At 36.9% G+C, this 16,439-nt stretch overlaps 4 protein-coding genes across 4 annotated transcripts in view; 1 reads left to right on the top strand and 3 right to left on the bottom strand.

Annotated features, from left to right (window-relative positions):
* Cbr-nca-2 overlaps positions 1 to 8,012 on the top strand; it is a gene marked incomplete at both ends in the record, with an annotated part of 10,822 nt that extends 2,810 nt beyond the window's left edge. Inside the window, 20 exons of the mRNA XM_045243796.1 lie at positions 668 to 1,157; positions 1,210 to 1,630; positions 1,678 to 1,872; positions 1,919 to 2,162; positions 2,622 to 2,872; positions 2,918 to 3,055; positions 3,106 to 3,391; positions 3,896 to 4,286; positions 4,335 to 4,511; positions 4,558 to 4,693; positions 4,746 to 4,877; positions 4,933 to 5,109; positions 5,142 to 5,471; positions 5,520 to 6,033; positions 6,084 to 6,336; positions 6,411 to 6,640; positions 6,692 to 6,990; positions 7,343 to 7,504; positions 7,558 to 7,722; positions 7,770 to 8,012. Of these exons, the coding sequence (XP_045096414.1) occupies positions 668 to 1,157; positions 1,210 to 1,630; positions 1,678 to 1,872; positions 1,919 to 2,162; positions 2,622 to 2,872; positions 2,918 to 3,055; positions 3,106 to 3,391; positions 3,896 to 4,286; positions 4,335 to 4,511; positions 4,558 to 4,693; positions 4,746 to 4,877; positions 4,933 to 5,109; positions 5,142 to 5,471; positions 5,520 to 6,033; positions 6,084 to 6,336; positions 6,411 to 6,640; positions 6,692 to 6,990; positions 7,343 to 7,504; positions 7,558 to 7,722; positions 7,770 to 8,012 (5,234 nt within the window). The remainder of the gene's footprint in view (positions 1 to 667; positions 1,158 to 1,209; positions 1,631 to 1,677; positions 1,873 to 1,918; positions 2,163 to 2,621; positions 2,873 to 2,917; positions 3,056 to 3,105; positions 3,392 to 3,895; positions 4,287 to 4,334; positions 4,512 to 4,557; positions 4,694 to 4,745; positions 4,878 to 4,932; positions 5,110 to 5,141; positions 5,472 to 5,519; positions 6,034 to 6,083; positions 6,337 to 6,410; positions 6,641 to 6,691; positions 6,991 to 7,342; positions 7,505 to 7,557; positions 7,723 to 7,769) is intronic.
* A 194-nt stretch (positions 8,013 to 8,206) lies between these two features.
* On the bottom strand, positions 8,207 to 8,637 carry CBG18207 (the record flags this gene model as incomplete). Its single annotated transcript, XM_002642184.1, has 3 exons — positions 8,207 to 8,249; positions 8,337 to 8,476; positions 8,521 to 8,637. The coding sequence occupies 3 exons, from the start codon at positions 8,635 to 8,637 to the stop codon at positions 8,207 to 8,209; spliced, it is 300 nt and encodes a 99-aa protein (XP_002642230.1).
* Positions 8,638 to 11,682: 3,045 nt separating this feature from the next.
* CBG18209 lies at positions 11,683 to 13,154 on the bottom strand (the record flags this gene model as incomplete). Its single annotated transcript, XM_002642185.1, has 8 exons — positions 11,683 to 11,886; positions 11,929 to 12,055; positions 12,106 to 12,332; positions 12,378 to 12,530; positions 12,577 to 12,662; positions 12,710 to 12,918; positions 12,965 to 13,060; positions 13,105 to 13,154. The coding sequence occupies 8 exons, from the start codon at positions 13,152 to 13,154 to the stop codon at positions 11,683 to 11,685; spliced, it is 1,152 nt and encodes a 383-aa protein (XP_002642231.1).
* A 1,464-nt stretch (positions 13,155 to 14,618) lies between these two features.
* On the bottom strand, positions 14,619 to 16,292 carry CBG18211 (the record flags this gene model as incomplete). Its single annotated transcript, XM_002642186.1, has 10 exons — positions 14,619 to 14,714; positions 14,758 to 14,881; positions 14,936 to 15,059; positions 15,112 to 15,288; positions 15,334 to 15,478; positions 15,523 to 15,598; positions 15,650 to 15,867; positions 15,916 to 16,059; positions 16,104 to 16,194; positions 16,246 to 16,292. The coding sequence occupies 10 exons, from the start codon at positions 16,290 to 16,292 to the stop codon at positions 14,619 to 14,621; spliced, it is 1,242 nt and encodes a 413-aa protein (XP_002642232.1).
* Positions 16,293 to 16,439: the final 147 nt, after the last annotated feature.

The raw sequence follows: 16,439 nt of genomic DNA, 5'->3' as shown, positions 1-16,439 counted from the left end.
CCCCCCCCCCCCTCAGATTTACCTGAGTAAAATACGCACTTCTTGAGCGGATTACTGTAGCTTTTCAACGCCTTGCCCAAACCACCGAACCATCAACTTATTCTAAATGTTTCATCTTTATCTTTCTGGATGACCTCAAAAAGTGCAAACCGGAAACAAAAAAAAAGTAAGCGTTGAAAATGGAAGTTGACTATGAGCAATAAAATGAAATTCGCGCCTCTTGCCTCCCCTCCCCTCACTAGTTTTTTTTCTCTTCTTCCAACTTTTTTTTCATCCTAAATTGAACATTGGTTAGTATGTATGTATGTGTATGTGCTTATTGGGAAGAGGAGAAAAGGAAACACCAAATTTGTGTGTGGTACCCATGGGTGGAAAAAGCAAACGAAGCGGCAAAAAAGGTGCCAGAAATGACCGAAAAAAAAGTTTCACACTTTGGTCAATCCTGAATGGAATTCTCTATGTTTTTGACACTGTTTCTTTTTCTTTTTTTTGGTAGAAATGATAGGTTTCTGATGTTTCTACAACTATAGAACACCCTAGGTTACCCAATTTTACCCTACTTTAGAAAACGAATTTAGGTTTAATTCTCTTGAAATTTTCTAGTTCTGAGCTTATTTCCTTTCAATTGTTATTTTCGTTCCTTGTTCAACTTCTTCTAAATTTTCAGAGCTTCTTCACGAACGTTTCCTACGAGATATGGTCCGTGCAGCATGTCTTTTATCAATGATATCACTATGTCTACACACACCAGATACAATCAAAATGTGGCCACCATTAAACTATATAATTCTGGTGAATGACATCCTGGTAACCTTGATATTCATTGGAGAAGCAGCTGCCACAATCAATCAAAACGGTCTGTTCGATAATCAAAATTCGTATTTACGGGATCGGTGGTATCAATTCGAGTTCTTTCTTCTTATTAATCACATTCTATCATGTGTTATTCACATTTATGAATTTTGCTCAATATGGTTTCCTTCACTTAATTTTTTTGTAAGTTTGAAACAAATTATATTTGAAAAGGTTGCATTGAAATTTCAGTATTATCCATGGTTCGGTGCTCTTCGATCAGCCCGATCTTTCATTTTTCTACGATTCATCCGCTCAATTGTTCGATTCAAACTTCCAAAGAAGACAATTAAATTAATCATGAAGTAAGTTCCCATGGTTACTGTAGTTAAGAGCCTTCGTCAAAAAACCTTTCAGGCGATCATCTCAACAAATCCAAAATGTGACAATTTTCTTCATGTTTTTTGTATTCTCGTATGCAATCATGGGCGTTCAATTATTCGGAAGACTCAACTACCATTGTGTTGTGAATGGAACAGATCCTCACAACGTGACAATTGCTGATCTTGCGATTCCGGATACAATGTGCTCTCAGAAAGGAGCCGGTGGATATGAGTGTCCTGGAAATATGGTCTGTATGAGATTGGAGTTACAACCACAAGCAGAAGGATTCTATGGACAATTCAGTGATTTTGCATCGTCTCTTTTTACAGTTTATTTGGCTGCCAGTCAGGAAGGATGGGTTTATGTACTCTATGACTGTCTTGATTCAATGCCATCCTTTTTGGCTTTCTTCTATTTCGTCACCTTGATATTCTTCCTAGCATGGCTAGTTAAGGTTATCAACAATAATAAAAACTTTTTGAGAAATTAAATACTTTTCAGAATGTGTTCATTGCCGTCATCACTGAAACATTTGCTGAAATTCGTGTGCGATTTGCAGAAATGTGGCAAACGAGAGAGGCAACATCGGATCATGCGTTTACGCAGAAGTTAGAAAAAGATGAGAATGGCTGGAAGTTGGTGGAAGTTGACAAGTACAATAGAGCACATTCGAATAATTCTCTTTTTCTACATACGGTGAGATTTTTGAGAAATGGATTAAGAAAAGTCAATAAGATCTTAGATTGTAACATCAACTGTATTTCAAACGATCATGCAGCTGCTGATCCTTGCCAATGCAATATTCCATGCAACATTTGTTTTCTATCATGACGAATCGGACCAAATTCGAAAAGTGTTTTATTATTATGTCGAAGTGGGATTCACGATTTTGTTCAACACAGAAGTCGCCATCAAAGTTTATGCATTTGGATGGAATGCGTACATTTCAAGAGGACAGCACAAGTTTGATTTCCTGCTTTGTGTTGGTAAGTATCACAAGGGAACGTTTTCAAAAAGTCATTTGAGAATTCGCTTAAAATTGGTATAAAGGTATTTCGAACATTCTAAAAACGGATTCGGAAAAATTTTTGGCCGTTCTCAATGGAAGTCAAAATATCGTCTCTCAAAGTGTTTTCAGTGCAAAGTTTTGATCAAAAACTTTTTTGATGTATAAAACTCGTTTTCCAGGATGTTCTCGAGTGCAGAACTAGTTTTTGAATATTTCTCTATCTTCTGATATACTTTTCGAACGATTGCACATTTTTGGCTGATAAATTGTTTTTTTTTCAATTGTTTTGGTTTTTTGTTTGAACTTTTAGGCTTATGCAAAAACGCCGTGTTTTCCTTTCAGTGAATATTTCAAACTATAAGTACTGAAATGTTCAGCGAATTCCCAAAGAACTTTTCTTATCAGATTTAATTTTTATTAACAAAACATGTTTTAGGATCGAGTCTGAATGCTATCTGGATTCTTTACGAAACAAACTTTTTCACATACTTCCAAGTATTTCGAATAGCTCGTCTCATCAAAGCTTCTCCGATGCTTGAAGATTTCGTCTACAAGATTTTTGGACCGGGAAAAAAATTAGGAGGTCTTGTGATATTCACCGCAATTCTTCTTCTTGTTACATCGGCAATTTCATTACAATTATTCTGTTATGTTCCAAAACTGAACAGGTTCACCAATTTCGCAGCGGTTTGTTTATACTGATATGAAAAAAGGAAATTAAACAGTTTTTAGGCATTCATGACCATGTTTCAAATAATAACACAAGAAGGATGGACAGATGTTGTTATTGAAATTCTAAGAGCTTGCAATGAACAAGCAGTTCCATTTGTAGCCATTTATTTTGTAGCTTATCATTTATTAGTTACTTTGGTAAGTTTTTTTGTAATTTCAAAAATATATTTGAAAGCGAAAAATTTCAGTTCGTCTTGTCGCTATTCGTTGCCGTCATTTTGGATAATTTGGAAATGGATGAAGAATTGAAAAAAGTGAAACAACTGAAAGCCAGAGAACAGGATACAATAAAAACGACACTCCCAATGCGACTTCGAATATTCAATCGATTTCCAACTGCTCCAACGATGGTAACCATGAAGAAGGTGTCTTCTGAATTCCCACTTCCGAAGATTCGAGACTCATTTACAAGACAATTTGCTGATGAATTTGTGGAGACAAGTGAAGATCCAATGCAAGAGATAGGCCTCAAAGGTATAAATTTAAAAAAATATTTACAAAAAATTCAAGTGAAACTGAAGTTCTGAAGTTTTTTTCCAAATTTCTTAAGAATTGAGACTTTGAAATTTCAAAAATTTTAAGGTTTGAATTTTTATTAAAAAAGTTGAATCTTTGAAATTTAGATAATTTTATTTCTAATTTGAAGGTTCTTAGATTCTCGAAAATTAAAAAAAACAAACTACCATCTCAAATTTTCAGATTCTCCTATTCAGAAATTCCGAAATTCTAAACTTTTGCAGTTCAGAAATTTCGAAGTGTTGAAACTTCAAAATTGTCATATATTGATATTATTGGATTCTGAGGTTTCTGAATTCCCCAGATTCTGATATTTCAAAAACTCCGCAAATTTTTTTAAGCTTAAAAAAGATTTACCGTTTAGAATTTATGAAATTTTCATATTCTGAAAATGAGAATTGAAAATTTAAAGAAATTAAATTCTGAAATTGTCAGAAACAAAAAAACAAAATCATATTTCAGTTCGTTCAATGTTATCTGGAAAGGGGCCATCAAAAGAAACAAGAATAACAACTACAATTCGCCACGTTGGACAATTATCCAACAAGACAATTCTGACATCAATTCTAACCGAATCCAACAGAAATCGTGCACTTTTCTCGGAATCCAATCAGCATTTAGCCAATTTCACAAGGAGCAATACATCATCGAAACACGGAAAAAGTGGAATTCTATCAGCAACTTCGCGTTCAAGAACTCGTGGATTGGCTTCGTTGAAAGGGAAGAATATGGTGGAGGGTTTCAAAGAAAACGGAGATTTGAGACCGGAAGATACAGCAAGAAAAGTGGAAAAACATGGGGAAATTGATTTCAAAGCATTTCAAATGAAAAGAGCTCATGCTGAAATAACAAGGTTTTTTTAAAAATTAAATTGAACCAGTTAAATAAAATAAAATTTTAGAAACCGCATAGAAGAAGAGATGCGGGAAAATCATCCGATGTTCGATCGTCCGTTATTTCTTGTGGGTCGAGAATCTTCCCTCCGTAGAATGTGTCAAATGATTGCTCACTCCCGTCATTCTTATGATCAAAATGATGGACAACACCGGAAGAATTCGAATAAATATAAACAGTTTCAGTAAGTATGCACTTTGTGTTTAGTGTTGCAATTCTGACAATTTTAGTGATCTTTTGGCAATAATAACCTATCTGGATTGGGCAATGGTCTTGGTTACAACTCTGTCGTGCTGTAGTATGTTATGGGAATCTCCATGGCCATTAACTGGAGAGAATCTCATTTTCAACAATTTCTATCTTCAGGTTTGGTTTTCTATTGAGGGAAATCCAAAAAAGAGACAAAATAAAATTTCAGATAGCAGAATACATATTCGTACTTGTCATGAGCTTCGAGTTAACTGTGAAATGTATCGCTAATGGTCTTTTCTTCACTCCGAAAGCATTGGTTACGGATGTTGGAGACATTTTGACCATTTTCATTTACATTGTGAGTTTTAGAAATTCCTAAATTAGTTAGATTTATAAAATCTGAAATTTTCCAGACAAGTCTAATATTTGTGATCTGGATGCCAACTCATATTGAGATCAACAGTTGGGCACAACTTCTTATGATATGCCGAGCATCTCGTCCGTTGAGAGTTTATGCACTGATTCCACATATTCGAAGAGTTGTTGTGGAGTTGTGCAGAGGCTTTCGAGAGATTTTATTGGTGAGTGTTGCTTGAATATTCAGTTATAAAAAGTTTTCCAGGTGACGATTCTGCTCGTGGTTCTAATGTTCATTTTTGCGAGTTTTGGAGTTCAACTCGTCGGTGGAAAACTGGCAGCTTGCAATGATCTGTCCATAACATCTCGTGAGAATTGTACTGGACTGTATGATGTGAAATTGTTTGTGACTCGATTGGAAGTATACGGTAAAAACGAAGCTATGCATCCATCCATCATTGTCCCACGAGTATGGACCAATCCGAGGAACTTCAACTTTGATCATATCGGAAATGCAATGTTGGCTCTATTCGAAACTCTTTCTTATAAGGGATGGAATGTTGTCAGAGACGTTTTGTATATAAGACATGGAGCTGTAATAAGTGACTTCATATTTTCAGTCTAATTATTTATTTCTTTTTAGTGGGCGGTTATCTTCATCCATATCTACGTCTTCATTGGATGCATGATTGGACTAACACTTTTTGTCGGAGTCGTTGTTGCAAATTACACTGAAAATCGAGGAACTGCCCTTCTGACAGTCGATCAACGTCGTTGGCATGATCTGAAGGCCAGACTAAAAATGGCACAACCTCTCCATGTGCCTCCAAAACCTCCGGAATCTGCAAAAGTCCGTTGCTATCTGTACGATATGACGACTTCCAGATGGTTCAAACAGACATTCGCGGCTCTCGTTGTTTTGAATTCACTGACTTTGATAATTCCATGGAATGTCAGTGAAGAACGAGATCGGAAGAAATCTTTGCTGACTTGTACTCTCTTTTCTGCTCTTTTTAATATCTTATTCACTTTGGAATGCTTACTCAAAATGATTGCATTTACCCTTTCCGGATTCTGGCAGTCAAGAAGAAATCGAATTGACTTGATCATCACAGTTCTTGGAATCAATTGGATTGTTTTTCATTTTCTATTTCAATGTGAGTTTGCTCCTACATTACCATCTCAAATTCAAGTGAAACATGTTCAGTGCCCGCATACTTTGCCGGAGGAATATCTGAATGGAAACGTCTAACATATACCTACGGATATCTGGTTGTCATTCTTCGTTTTTTCACAATAGCCGGGAGAAAATCAACTCTAAAAATGTTGATGTTGACAGTTGTAATGTCGATGGTTCGATCTTCGTTTATTATTGCTGCAATGTTTTTGTTGGTTCTTTTTTATGCGAATGCCGGAGTCGTTCTATTTGGAATGGTCAAGTATGGACAGGCGGTTGGGAAGTGAGTACCTGGGATATAGTCATAAAATACAGAAATGCACTTTGATAGTAGTGTAAAATTTTACTAATTTTCAGACATGTAAACTTTCGAAACGGACGAGAAGCTCTTGTTGTCTTATTTCGATCTGTAACTGGAGAGGATTGGAATGATATCATGCATGACTGTATGAGAGCTCCACCATTCTGTAACTGGCATCCAGGACTCAGTTATTGGCAAACCGATTGCGGAAATTATGTTGGAGCAATTGTCTACTTTTGCTCTTTTTATCTCATTATCACTTATATCGTGTTGAATCTTCTTGTCGGTTCGTTGCTAACTTCTTCAAATACTAATCTATTCCGTAAATAATTTTCAGCTATCATTATGGAGAATTTCTCTCTATTTTATTCGTCTGTCGAAGATCAACTACTCTCTTATGCAGATATTCGAAACTTCCAATTAATTTGGAATATGGTCGATGTCGAACAGAAACGATCGATTCCGGTTAGAAGAGTAAAATTTCTTTTGAGATTGTTAAGAGGAAGACTTGAAGTACCTGATGAATCAGATGGACTTCTATTCAAGCATATGTGTCATGAAATGGAAAGACTTCATAATGGAGATGATGTATCGTTTCATGATGTCCTAAAGTATGTTGATCCAGCTTTAACCTTTGTGTGTTTGGTTCTTAGAATTTTTCAGATTCATATTCATTTCCAGATTTTAATCTTACAAGGGCAGTACCCGAAGTGTCCCTCAATCATATATCTCGCCTTTCACGTAAGAGAGATTTTTGAAACGCAAGAAAATTAAATATAGATTGACGTGAAAAGGAAATCAGAAAGGAAGCGCGGAGCGACAGAGACGCGCGGGAGGCGCGCCAGCCGGGGACGCCTCGGGTACTGCTTTTGTAAGATAATAGGCTGAAAAATACTATAAATCTAAAAAAGGTTTACAGCGGAAAAAATTTTAACGACCAAAATAAACTACTAGAGCCAAGCTTTTTTTTCATATTCTAAAATTTCAGTATGTTACCTACCGGAGTGTGGACATTCGGAAAAATCTTCAACTGGAAGAACTGTTACAAAGAGAAGAATTAGAATATATAATTGAAGAAGAGGTTGCAAAGCATACAATTCGACAATGGCTGGAACACTGTCTTAAAAATATCAAAGCGAAACAAAATAATGTAAGGAACAACAATCAAAACCGAACATGTCTAAAATTTTGAATGAGTTTCAGACTCTTGGGAAAATGAGTTCAATTGGATCAACATTTGCCTTCCCACAGCAAGATGTATTGACAAAAGGAGTGTTTTTAACAGAAGCATCTCCTGACGAAGAATCATTACAAGGAGAAAGAGGAAGTGGAAAAAAGAAGGCGTCGAGAGGAAATTCCATTACTGAGGTTTTTGTTTTCATTCAGCAAACATTCAAACATTTAAATGTTTCTAGATTGTAACCGAAGCACAAAAGAAGAGTGTGAAACGAGGAGCTGACAAAATCAAGGAGAGACGTGGCACACTTCGCCAAATGCAAATGGGAACTTATGATGAACTAGAAGAAGTTGAAGAAGACGAAGATACAGATGCAGAAGTCAGAAGATCTTCATTTGAGTATTCTGGATCCGATGTGATACAAATGTCACATGAAAAACAATTAGAAGACGTCAAAACTTGGTGGACACTGTGTGATTGAATATTGATTAATACTTTTTTAAACGGGTTATCAACAATCGAAAATCGTCTTTCATTTATATTCCAAATTTCCCATTTTCTCTTTCAACATTTCTTTTTTAGCTCACATTTTATTATGGTTTTTTAATTGTACGGTTATTGTAGACTTTGTCAATTTTTATTAAAATTCATAAAGCAGTTAGAGAAGATACCAATTTATCGTCTTTGTCCAATTCGTTCCTCTCGCATTCCATCACAACTGAAAACACTGAATTTCTAAAATTCTAAATTTCTGAAGTTACGAATTTCGGAATTTCTGAATTTTGAATAACTTCTGAATATAAACTTACGACTCGGCATACATTGACTATTGATTACTGGAACATTCTGAAGGGATACTGTAGATTCTGATAGCAAATCGTCATCACCGTCTTTGAGGAGTAAAAGTCTTCGAGCAATGAAATGGAAGAAAAATCTTATCCGAGCCTGAAAAAAATGAAGACATTTTTAGTAAAATCGATATCCCTCACTTGGCAAAAATAAAAAATCTGATTTGATAGAACATCAGATATTAAGAAGAAGGCACAATATGCACTGAACCAGACAAGATTAGTTGGTACGATATCTCCTAATCCGATTAGAGTCATTGTGATGATTCCAAAATAAATTGAACTCGGAAATGAAATATTTTCAATTTTCGAGAAGATTGTACTACAGAAAAGAAGACAGATGGCACATAGAAGAACGGAGGAGAAGAATATCAAATGATCTCGGTGTATGGGTTCCGGATTCTCGGGATTTAGCTGAACTCGAGCAACAAATAGTCGATTTTTGACTCTGAATTTTTAGAATATTAGGTTGGCGGGAAAGTCTTTGTCACTTTTTCAATAGTTTATTTCTCAAAGAAAAAATAACCGAATAATTAATTATATTGTCCATCATTATCAACAACATGTCTCCAACGTTCCCTCAATTTATGGATTCCATTGCGGTAGAATCCAGCCGGGCGTGAGGCAAAGTATTGTTTGAGTGCCGCTTCGACCGCTCCACGGGAATTGAAGCTTCTTCCTTCGAAGGCACGTGTCATATCGCCAAATAACCAATAGTCGGAAGGAGCAAGATCAGGAGAATACGGGGGGTGAGGGAGAACATTCCATCCATATCCCATCAGCTCCTGCTTCACTTGTTTCGAAACATGTGGGCGAGCGTTATCATGTTGATAGTACACTTTCTTGTCTTTCAGGGCCGAACGGTCGACTGCTTTCTTGAGGTTTCGTAGTTGAGTAGTGTAGAGGTCTCCAGTTATTGTTTTGCCCTCGGGCAGAAGTTCCCAGTAGATGGGGCCGTCCACTCCCCACCACACAGAGAGCATAACTTTTTTCGGATGAAGGTCGGGTTTTGGGACATCCTGTGGGCTCTCTCCTTCTCCAACCCACTGGGATTTCCTGTGGTGATTATCGTAGAAGACCCACTTCTCATCTCCGGTTATTAGCCGGTCCAGCCATCGATCGCCCGCGTGGAGAGTGAGAAGAGTAATCGAATCGTCGACTCGGCGGTCAAGGTTGGCTTGAGTCAGGTGATGAGGTATGAATCGACCAAAAAGTTTTCTCATTCCAAGAGACTTCAAACCTTCAAGGACTGTGCTATGGTGAACTCCGAATGTGACAGCTAGTTCACGGCTAGATTGAAATGGATCCGATTGCAATGCGTGCTTCAGCTTGTCCAAATCCAACTCACGGGGTCTCCCAGAGCGATCCTTTTCATCGAGCGAGAAGTCATCTTTTTCGAAACGATGGAACCAATTGCGAATAGTATTGTAGTGAGGGGCATGTGTGTTGTACACATTCTTCAAGAAAGTTTCCGAATCCTTCATCGTGGTGTGAGATAGGAAGAGGTAAATCAAAACATGTCTGATGTGAATAGCAGTGGGAACAAACATATCGTTTCAATTACAGATGAGGAGCAGGGAAGGAGATGGGGACTTGTTTATATGGAAGGTTCTTATCACCTTGTTATTCACTAGAGTCGATATCATACACAGCCTCCATATACGAGAACAGTGATTAAACAAACAGAGTGACAAAGACTTTCCCGCCAACCTAATAGAATGATATTCCAAATTTCAATTGTCTGAAACCACTTACGTTTGAAACAACTTTTTCGTAAAGACGGCAACTCGGTTCGATGCAACAACCAAGGCATGAGCTAGGAATGTTCCAAATTCAAACTTAAATGCGATATAGATGGGAATCATGAAAAGGGAATAGACAACTGTCAGAAATCTTCCAAGTGGCGAATGTGGATACTGGAATGAAAGAAGACGTAGTGCTTGGTTTTCACAGAGAAAAAAGAATATGATTTCAAATATTCAGGAGTCTTGTGTAGACCAAGTAAGCTCCGCTCATTTCAAAGAGTTATGATTATGACAATTAGTTAGGAGACCCATCCGTATCTCCTTGTTTATGAAACCCAAATCTTGATAGCGTAAAAATGAAGGACCCCACATTGTCACGATTGAGCTGATTTTTCTTGGTTCCTATGGAAGATATCAAATTTTTGACAAATGATAAAATTTTGTGATTTTATGATAAGCAATCTCTCAATTGACCCATATATTGTATAACGTTTACAAGAAAAAAGTTAAATTGACACAAAGTTAGAAGTTAGACGTCCCTTCTATTACAGGTTTTACGGTAGTTTCATGAATTCTAATGAATTACTTCCGAAGAAATAATCTATTTCATTTTTCAAACTTACTAAATTTCCATAGCCAACAGTTGAATAAAGGGTCCATGAAAAGTAGAGAGCTTTCCCAAAATCATCGATTGCCGAATCTTTCCTCAAGCAGTTTTCCGCATTTTTCCTCATTTCCACAGTAATTTTTGAGCCAATTGGAATGAATCGCAGACATTCTGAGAATTGATCATCCTCGGAAACCCCTGGATTTTCTGTCCATCCTTTTTCAGCTAACAGGAAAATGAGACCGCCAACGAAATTGAAAGCGAGCAAAGTGACAGCAGCCGACAGACAGACAACTGCATTCACATTTTGACGAAAATCTGTGAGAATAAGTTAAAAGATATATTATTCTGGTACAAAAATTAGGGGCTGTGGATGAGAAACGCAGGTGGTCGAAAATCCCACAACGACAACTACAGTAACCTATTCGATTTCAGGATTTATTTTCACGGGTTTCACTGCTTTTTTGCGAGTTTTTTCACCGAAAAAAGACAAAAATGAAAAAGTTAGCTAAAACGCACAAAAATCGAGATGATAAATCCGGAAAATAAAATGTTTTGAGGTTACGGTAGTTTTCGTTGTGGAACCTTCGGCCACGGCCACCGGCGTTTCTCTTCCACCGCTCCCACTCTTTCATACAAGCGGAACACGTGCAAACGATTACTTTCTCTGGTACTCGGACTCATTCTTCTAATCGTACTACCACCGTCATCTGTTTCTCCAGAATAGTCACTTTCATCTGTATACATTTGATGTTTTGATTACTTTTGAACAACTGCTTGTATATTATATTGAAATTAAGAAATGATGATTTGCCTCAACAAACGGTACATAAAACGTTTATCAATCCAATGCGATATATGGTATTTTTACAATTTCAATCAAGTAGAGATCAATGAATATGGTACAAGGAATGGCAAAGACGTATATAGCAAATTCGAAATTCTGAGACGTCAATGAAAATGGAAGACTAAGTCGATATGTACAAGGAAAGAGTGTTTGATTGTGATTTTCGAAACAAGAACTTCATCTGTGTATGGGTCGATCCGGCTTTCCTCTATTGACCCACTCAGCTTCTGCCACGCTTCGACAGAGATATCATGGGGCCGACGCATGAAAATGTCACAATTTCTGGAGAGGGAATCCGTGCGCCAAAACTGAAACAAAAAGTCATGTAGGGAATCAAGGTCAAAACTAACCGTGACGGCTTCTGAAATATCTTGATGGTAGAAGTGGACAGGAGGTCGTTCGTAGACGATTCCAAAACTTGACAGCATTGTAATCATAGAAAGAAGGCGAGGTGGATTGCTGCTCACTTTGAAAATCCTAAAGGAATGATGATCATGAAATATCAAAAACTTTAACATTTGAATTACCTTGAAGTGCTCAATTGAACTTCCTGTAAATGAGGTTGCAGTGTTGAGACAAAATCAATGAATTTAGCTTCAGTAATTGATCGTAAATCAGCTCCAGTTAATTGTTTTCCTTTCGTTAGAGCACCTCCTGTGAAAACAAGACTTAAAGGAATCAGGCGGTTTTCTCTATGCAGATCAAGGATTTCCTCAAGCCAATCAGTTACAAATACAGTTGTTTCGAATGTGATCTGAATATTTTTTGAATTTAATTAATAAAATAGCACGAGTGATACTTTTGTTAGAGCACGAGAGAAAGGTGACAGAAGACCTCGGATATTTGAACATGTGAATTGAGGGTCAGAACGCGTTCTTTCTCTTTTCAGCAAACGGACTTCAGTTTGACGCCGGACTTGATTGAATGAAATTACTATTTCATGCGAAGTAACCTGGAACTTATCTATGGTTCATTTTTCAAAAATTTCATATTCTTACATCTATCTTTTCAATATTTTCTTCATTGGCCAGACAGAGTTGCCGTAGACGGCCACACGTTTGAGACAGATTCAACAGTGATCTGGCTGAAAAAAAAACAGGTTAATTATGAAAGTTCTTCTAGGTGACCTACGATTCAAAAAACACATGACTTGATACATGTCCGTGTCGGATAACTGTAGAAATTCGACCACCTTTTTAGGTGGCTTTTTATTGCTTTGAAATAGAAGGTTTGGCGATGAAAAATGAGATGGAGAGAGGGCGCCGAAGAGAGGATATAGTGCAAAAGAAGAGAGCTCTGCGCACAGCTGTCGATTACGTTTTGAGCATTTTCGTGATGTGCTGAAAATAAACAGTATGCTTCAGATGTACTTGAAAAAAGTTCTACCTCTGCGTGCTTCCCGGTGATTCGATTTCAATGTCTCCGACATCTGATTTTCTCTGAACTTCAGGCGAATTCCTGGGTGATATATGGAGACTCCTTCTAAAGGGAAAACAAAACATTTGAAATTTTAGATGAATATAAACCTCAATTTCAGAGTTGCTTTGTTGAACTCAAATGCAACTGTGCTCGCCATCACTGCTATCTTTTTGACGTTGTTTGCTTCTGTAAAATCAAGATTCCTGAGATTTTCAATGCTTTCAAAATAGCTATATTTGGAAAAAGAAACTTGAATAAACGTTGGTGGTGTATGATAAACCAAAAGTCATGAAAAGGGACACACTGACCTAGCGTATTAATATTTGTATAAGGATTTACTTTATTCAACAAGGTGTACGGACTATGAAGGGAAATTAGGCCATTAACTATTCCAAAATTTCAATGTAATATATCGAAAAAACGTGAGAAAGTCTCAGGTAGAATTAATGCGAATTAGATGAGTGGGGAAAATAAAACTAGAGCATGATCAGTCAGTTTGAATATTTATGATGAGACGTAAGAGCGCGACGAAGAGAAGTGAATATAATTCTCCCCTTTCCATGTCCATTAAGAATTCTATGTCTTCCTGGAAGTCTTATTTGCTTATTTGTAGTTCTTTTAAAACATTCGAAAAAAAGCTTCACTTTTATTTATATGCATATGCCGCTCTAGTGAAAAATTATGAAAGCTGCTAGAAATAATATTTACGGGGAGAGTGTTGGAGATATTTTTCTCACGAATTGGGGGTTCCAACTTTTGAAAAACAAAAGCGTTAATTTTAGGCTCTGTACCGCTTCAAAAATTTATTTGGAACCACCTAATTAAGTTGTTTTCATGTTTTCCGTTAAAAATAGCAACGTCTGAAAGTTATAATTGGAAACGAATGTGTCGGAAAATTGTGAGTGAAATTGTAACTTTTCAGAGTCTCTCAAGAATTTATAAAAAGTGAAGAAAATTTTCTCAGGACATTCACCGCAACTAATTTTTTTCTACAATTTCCACTCAGAAAAAGCAATTATCTCTGACAAAGGGCTTTCCGGTTTATAATTTCAGTCGCTATTTCTGACATCCGATATGAGGAAGCCGATTAAAAAAAGAAATGAGAAGAAAATTCAAAAGAAAGAAAAGGCAATCTTCGTTGGGAGATGAACAATTTTCAGCAACAATCCTATTTTTTCAGCACTTTTTCAGGATTTTCATTTTTTTTTTTGTAATAACTTACGCGCATTGACAAAAGCGAGTCCTTTTTGGCGTTGAGTCATTTTTCCAGCCACCTTCAAGACGCCTGCAAATTCAATTAAAGTTATAGAAATCATCTGGATTCGAGTCGCAAAAACAATATAACCATGTTGTGAACTTTTCCAATCAAACCTGTGTTTAGTTTGATTGAAACAAAGTGCAAACAATCGAGCAAAGTCGATAGCCCACCCTACTGTAGTTTAAAGGCGCGCAGCGAAAATTCTTCTTTCGTATCGAGAGACTGCGCAAAATTCGTGTTCCCCTTTTCGATACTACTGTATACGAAAATTCCAAACATGTCAAAACTCCGATTCATTCTCAGGAAAAAATTGAACAAATAAATAAGCAAAGATGAATATTAAGAAAAACAACAAAAATATATTTAGTTTGAGGAAACGGAAGACAGTGTTGGAAAAGCATTCGTCTTCGATATGACTAGCTTCTGATGTTGATGAGCCAGATACCCTTTCACCTTCTTCTACAAAAAACGGATTAACTTTATTCTTTAATTATATTCTTACTTCTGCAATGAGATTTGCAATAATGCACTCAAGTTCATCCATATCAACATCAGTCACACCCACGAATCGAAGTGCTGCTTGGAAAGCATCGAGTGGGATTTGAACTTTTCCAACCATTTGACTCCTGAAAAAAATGTTTCAAAAAAGCTTCAGCGTACAAATGCTAGAAGTAACTCACACTTTTTTGAACAAGTTTCTGTAAGTGATCGTGCGCAACTTTTCAAGTACTAAATAGATTCCACATTTGATGAAGAACTCTCCGTTCGTGAGAAGCGCATTGTCGACGCGGCCTAAGTGACCATCTGCAAACCCATATTTATTTGAAAAAAAATAGTTTGGAATCTGATAAACTACCTTTAACAGCTGCAACAACCTCTTGGAATTCGTCAAGGCGGTACCGATGGAGAAGAGATGCGGTTGGCATATGCCCAAGGAACATTTTTACAGGAATCAAATAAACAAGAATTTTCCGCTTATTTGAAACGCTTTCAGTTGGACAGTTTCTGAACGCATATACCAATCCTTTTTCGGCTGAAATCAGCTTTTATTAGTTCAGTAGAAAAAGTGAAGGATTACCTAATATCAAGTCCCCGTCGAAAAGTGCCTTTCTACCCAAGAAGTAGTTGTAGGCTACTTTATCAGCCATCAGGAATTTGTTGTACAGTGGGCCACAGTTATCTATAGCACGAATCAGTGGTTTCAGCAGGTTCAGTTTGTTAATCTGAACAAATATAGTTACGACTTTGACGGAGAACTTATGAAAACCTGGAAGTAGATCTGGAAAAGTTGATTGGTCATGTTCAACATCGCCACTTTTTTCGTTTTTCCTTCTTCGGCGTGTCTGAAAAAATTTTCTTTATTAAAAAGTATCAGAATCCAAATAATAACTAACACATCAGATACGCAAGTTCGGTAGCATTCGGTGATTGCTTTGGCAGCGCTCTCAAAAAAGGAATTCGCATTTGAATCTCCTTCATCGTCTCCAGACGCACAAGACTCCGCTCCCTTACTCAGCCATCGCAAGTCTGTGCACAAGCGATAGAAAATTGGTAAAAACCAGTTCTCATCCTTTCGTTTTTGAAGAATCTCTTTGTTGAATAATTGGATGATCTGAAAATAATCGATTGTTGAGACCATAAGATTTATCTGAAAACAAACCCGAATTTGGGTTGATTGGGATGAAATCAAATCCTTCGCCACATGAACACTGTGAAGTACATGAAGATGGAGGCAGACGATTTCATCGATAATTTCATCTTCAGAGACTCTGCAGCGTCTGGATGTCGATCCGTATTCCGAAATCTAAAATTATGAGATTTTCAATAATGATTTTCTATTTTTCTCACATGCAAATATGCTTCTTTTGAGTGATCATCATTGAGGGAAAGGTACTTTGCAATTTTATCTCCTGATTCCCAACTTTGATTGTAGCAAAGACTGTAATTTATACACATTGAAGGATTTTTCAAGTCACCTGATTGAACTCACTTATCGATTTTGTTAAAATAATCTGAGATATTTCGTACAAACGACATGTTTAGAGCTTAAAAACATGAAAACGAATCTTATCCGAATTCAGAAGAAAGTCTGCGTCTCTTGTCTCTCATGCGTGTCAATAGCGCGCCTGGCGATGGAGGGAATTTGAATTTTGAGACCCCGCAAAAATTTTTTCCGGGGAAAGA

The sequence above is a fragment of the Caenorhabditis briggsae genome, assembly GCF_000004555.2.
Source record: "Caenorhabditis briggsae complete genome, chrIII, whole genome shotgun sequence".
NCBI lineage: Eukaryota > Metazoa > Nematoda > Chromadorea > Rhabditida > Rhabditidae > Caenorhabditis > Caenorhabditis briggsae.
This window is presented reverse-complemented; position numbering and strand designations above follow the sequence as displayed.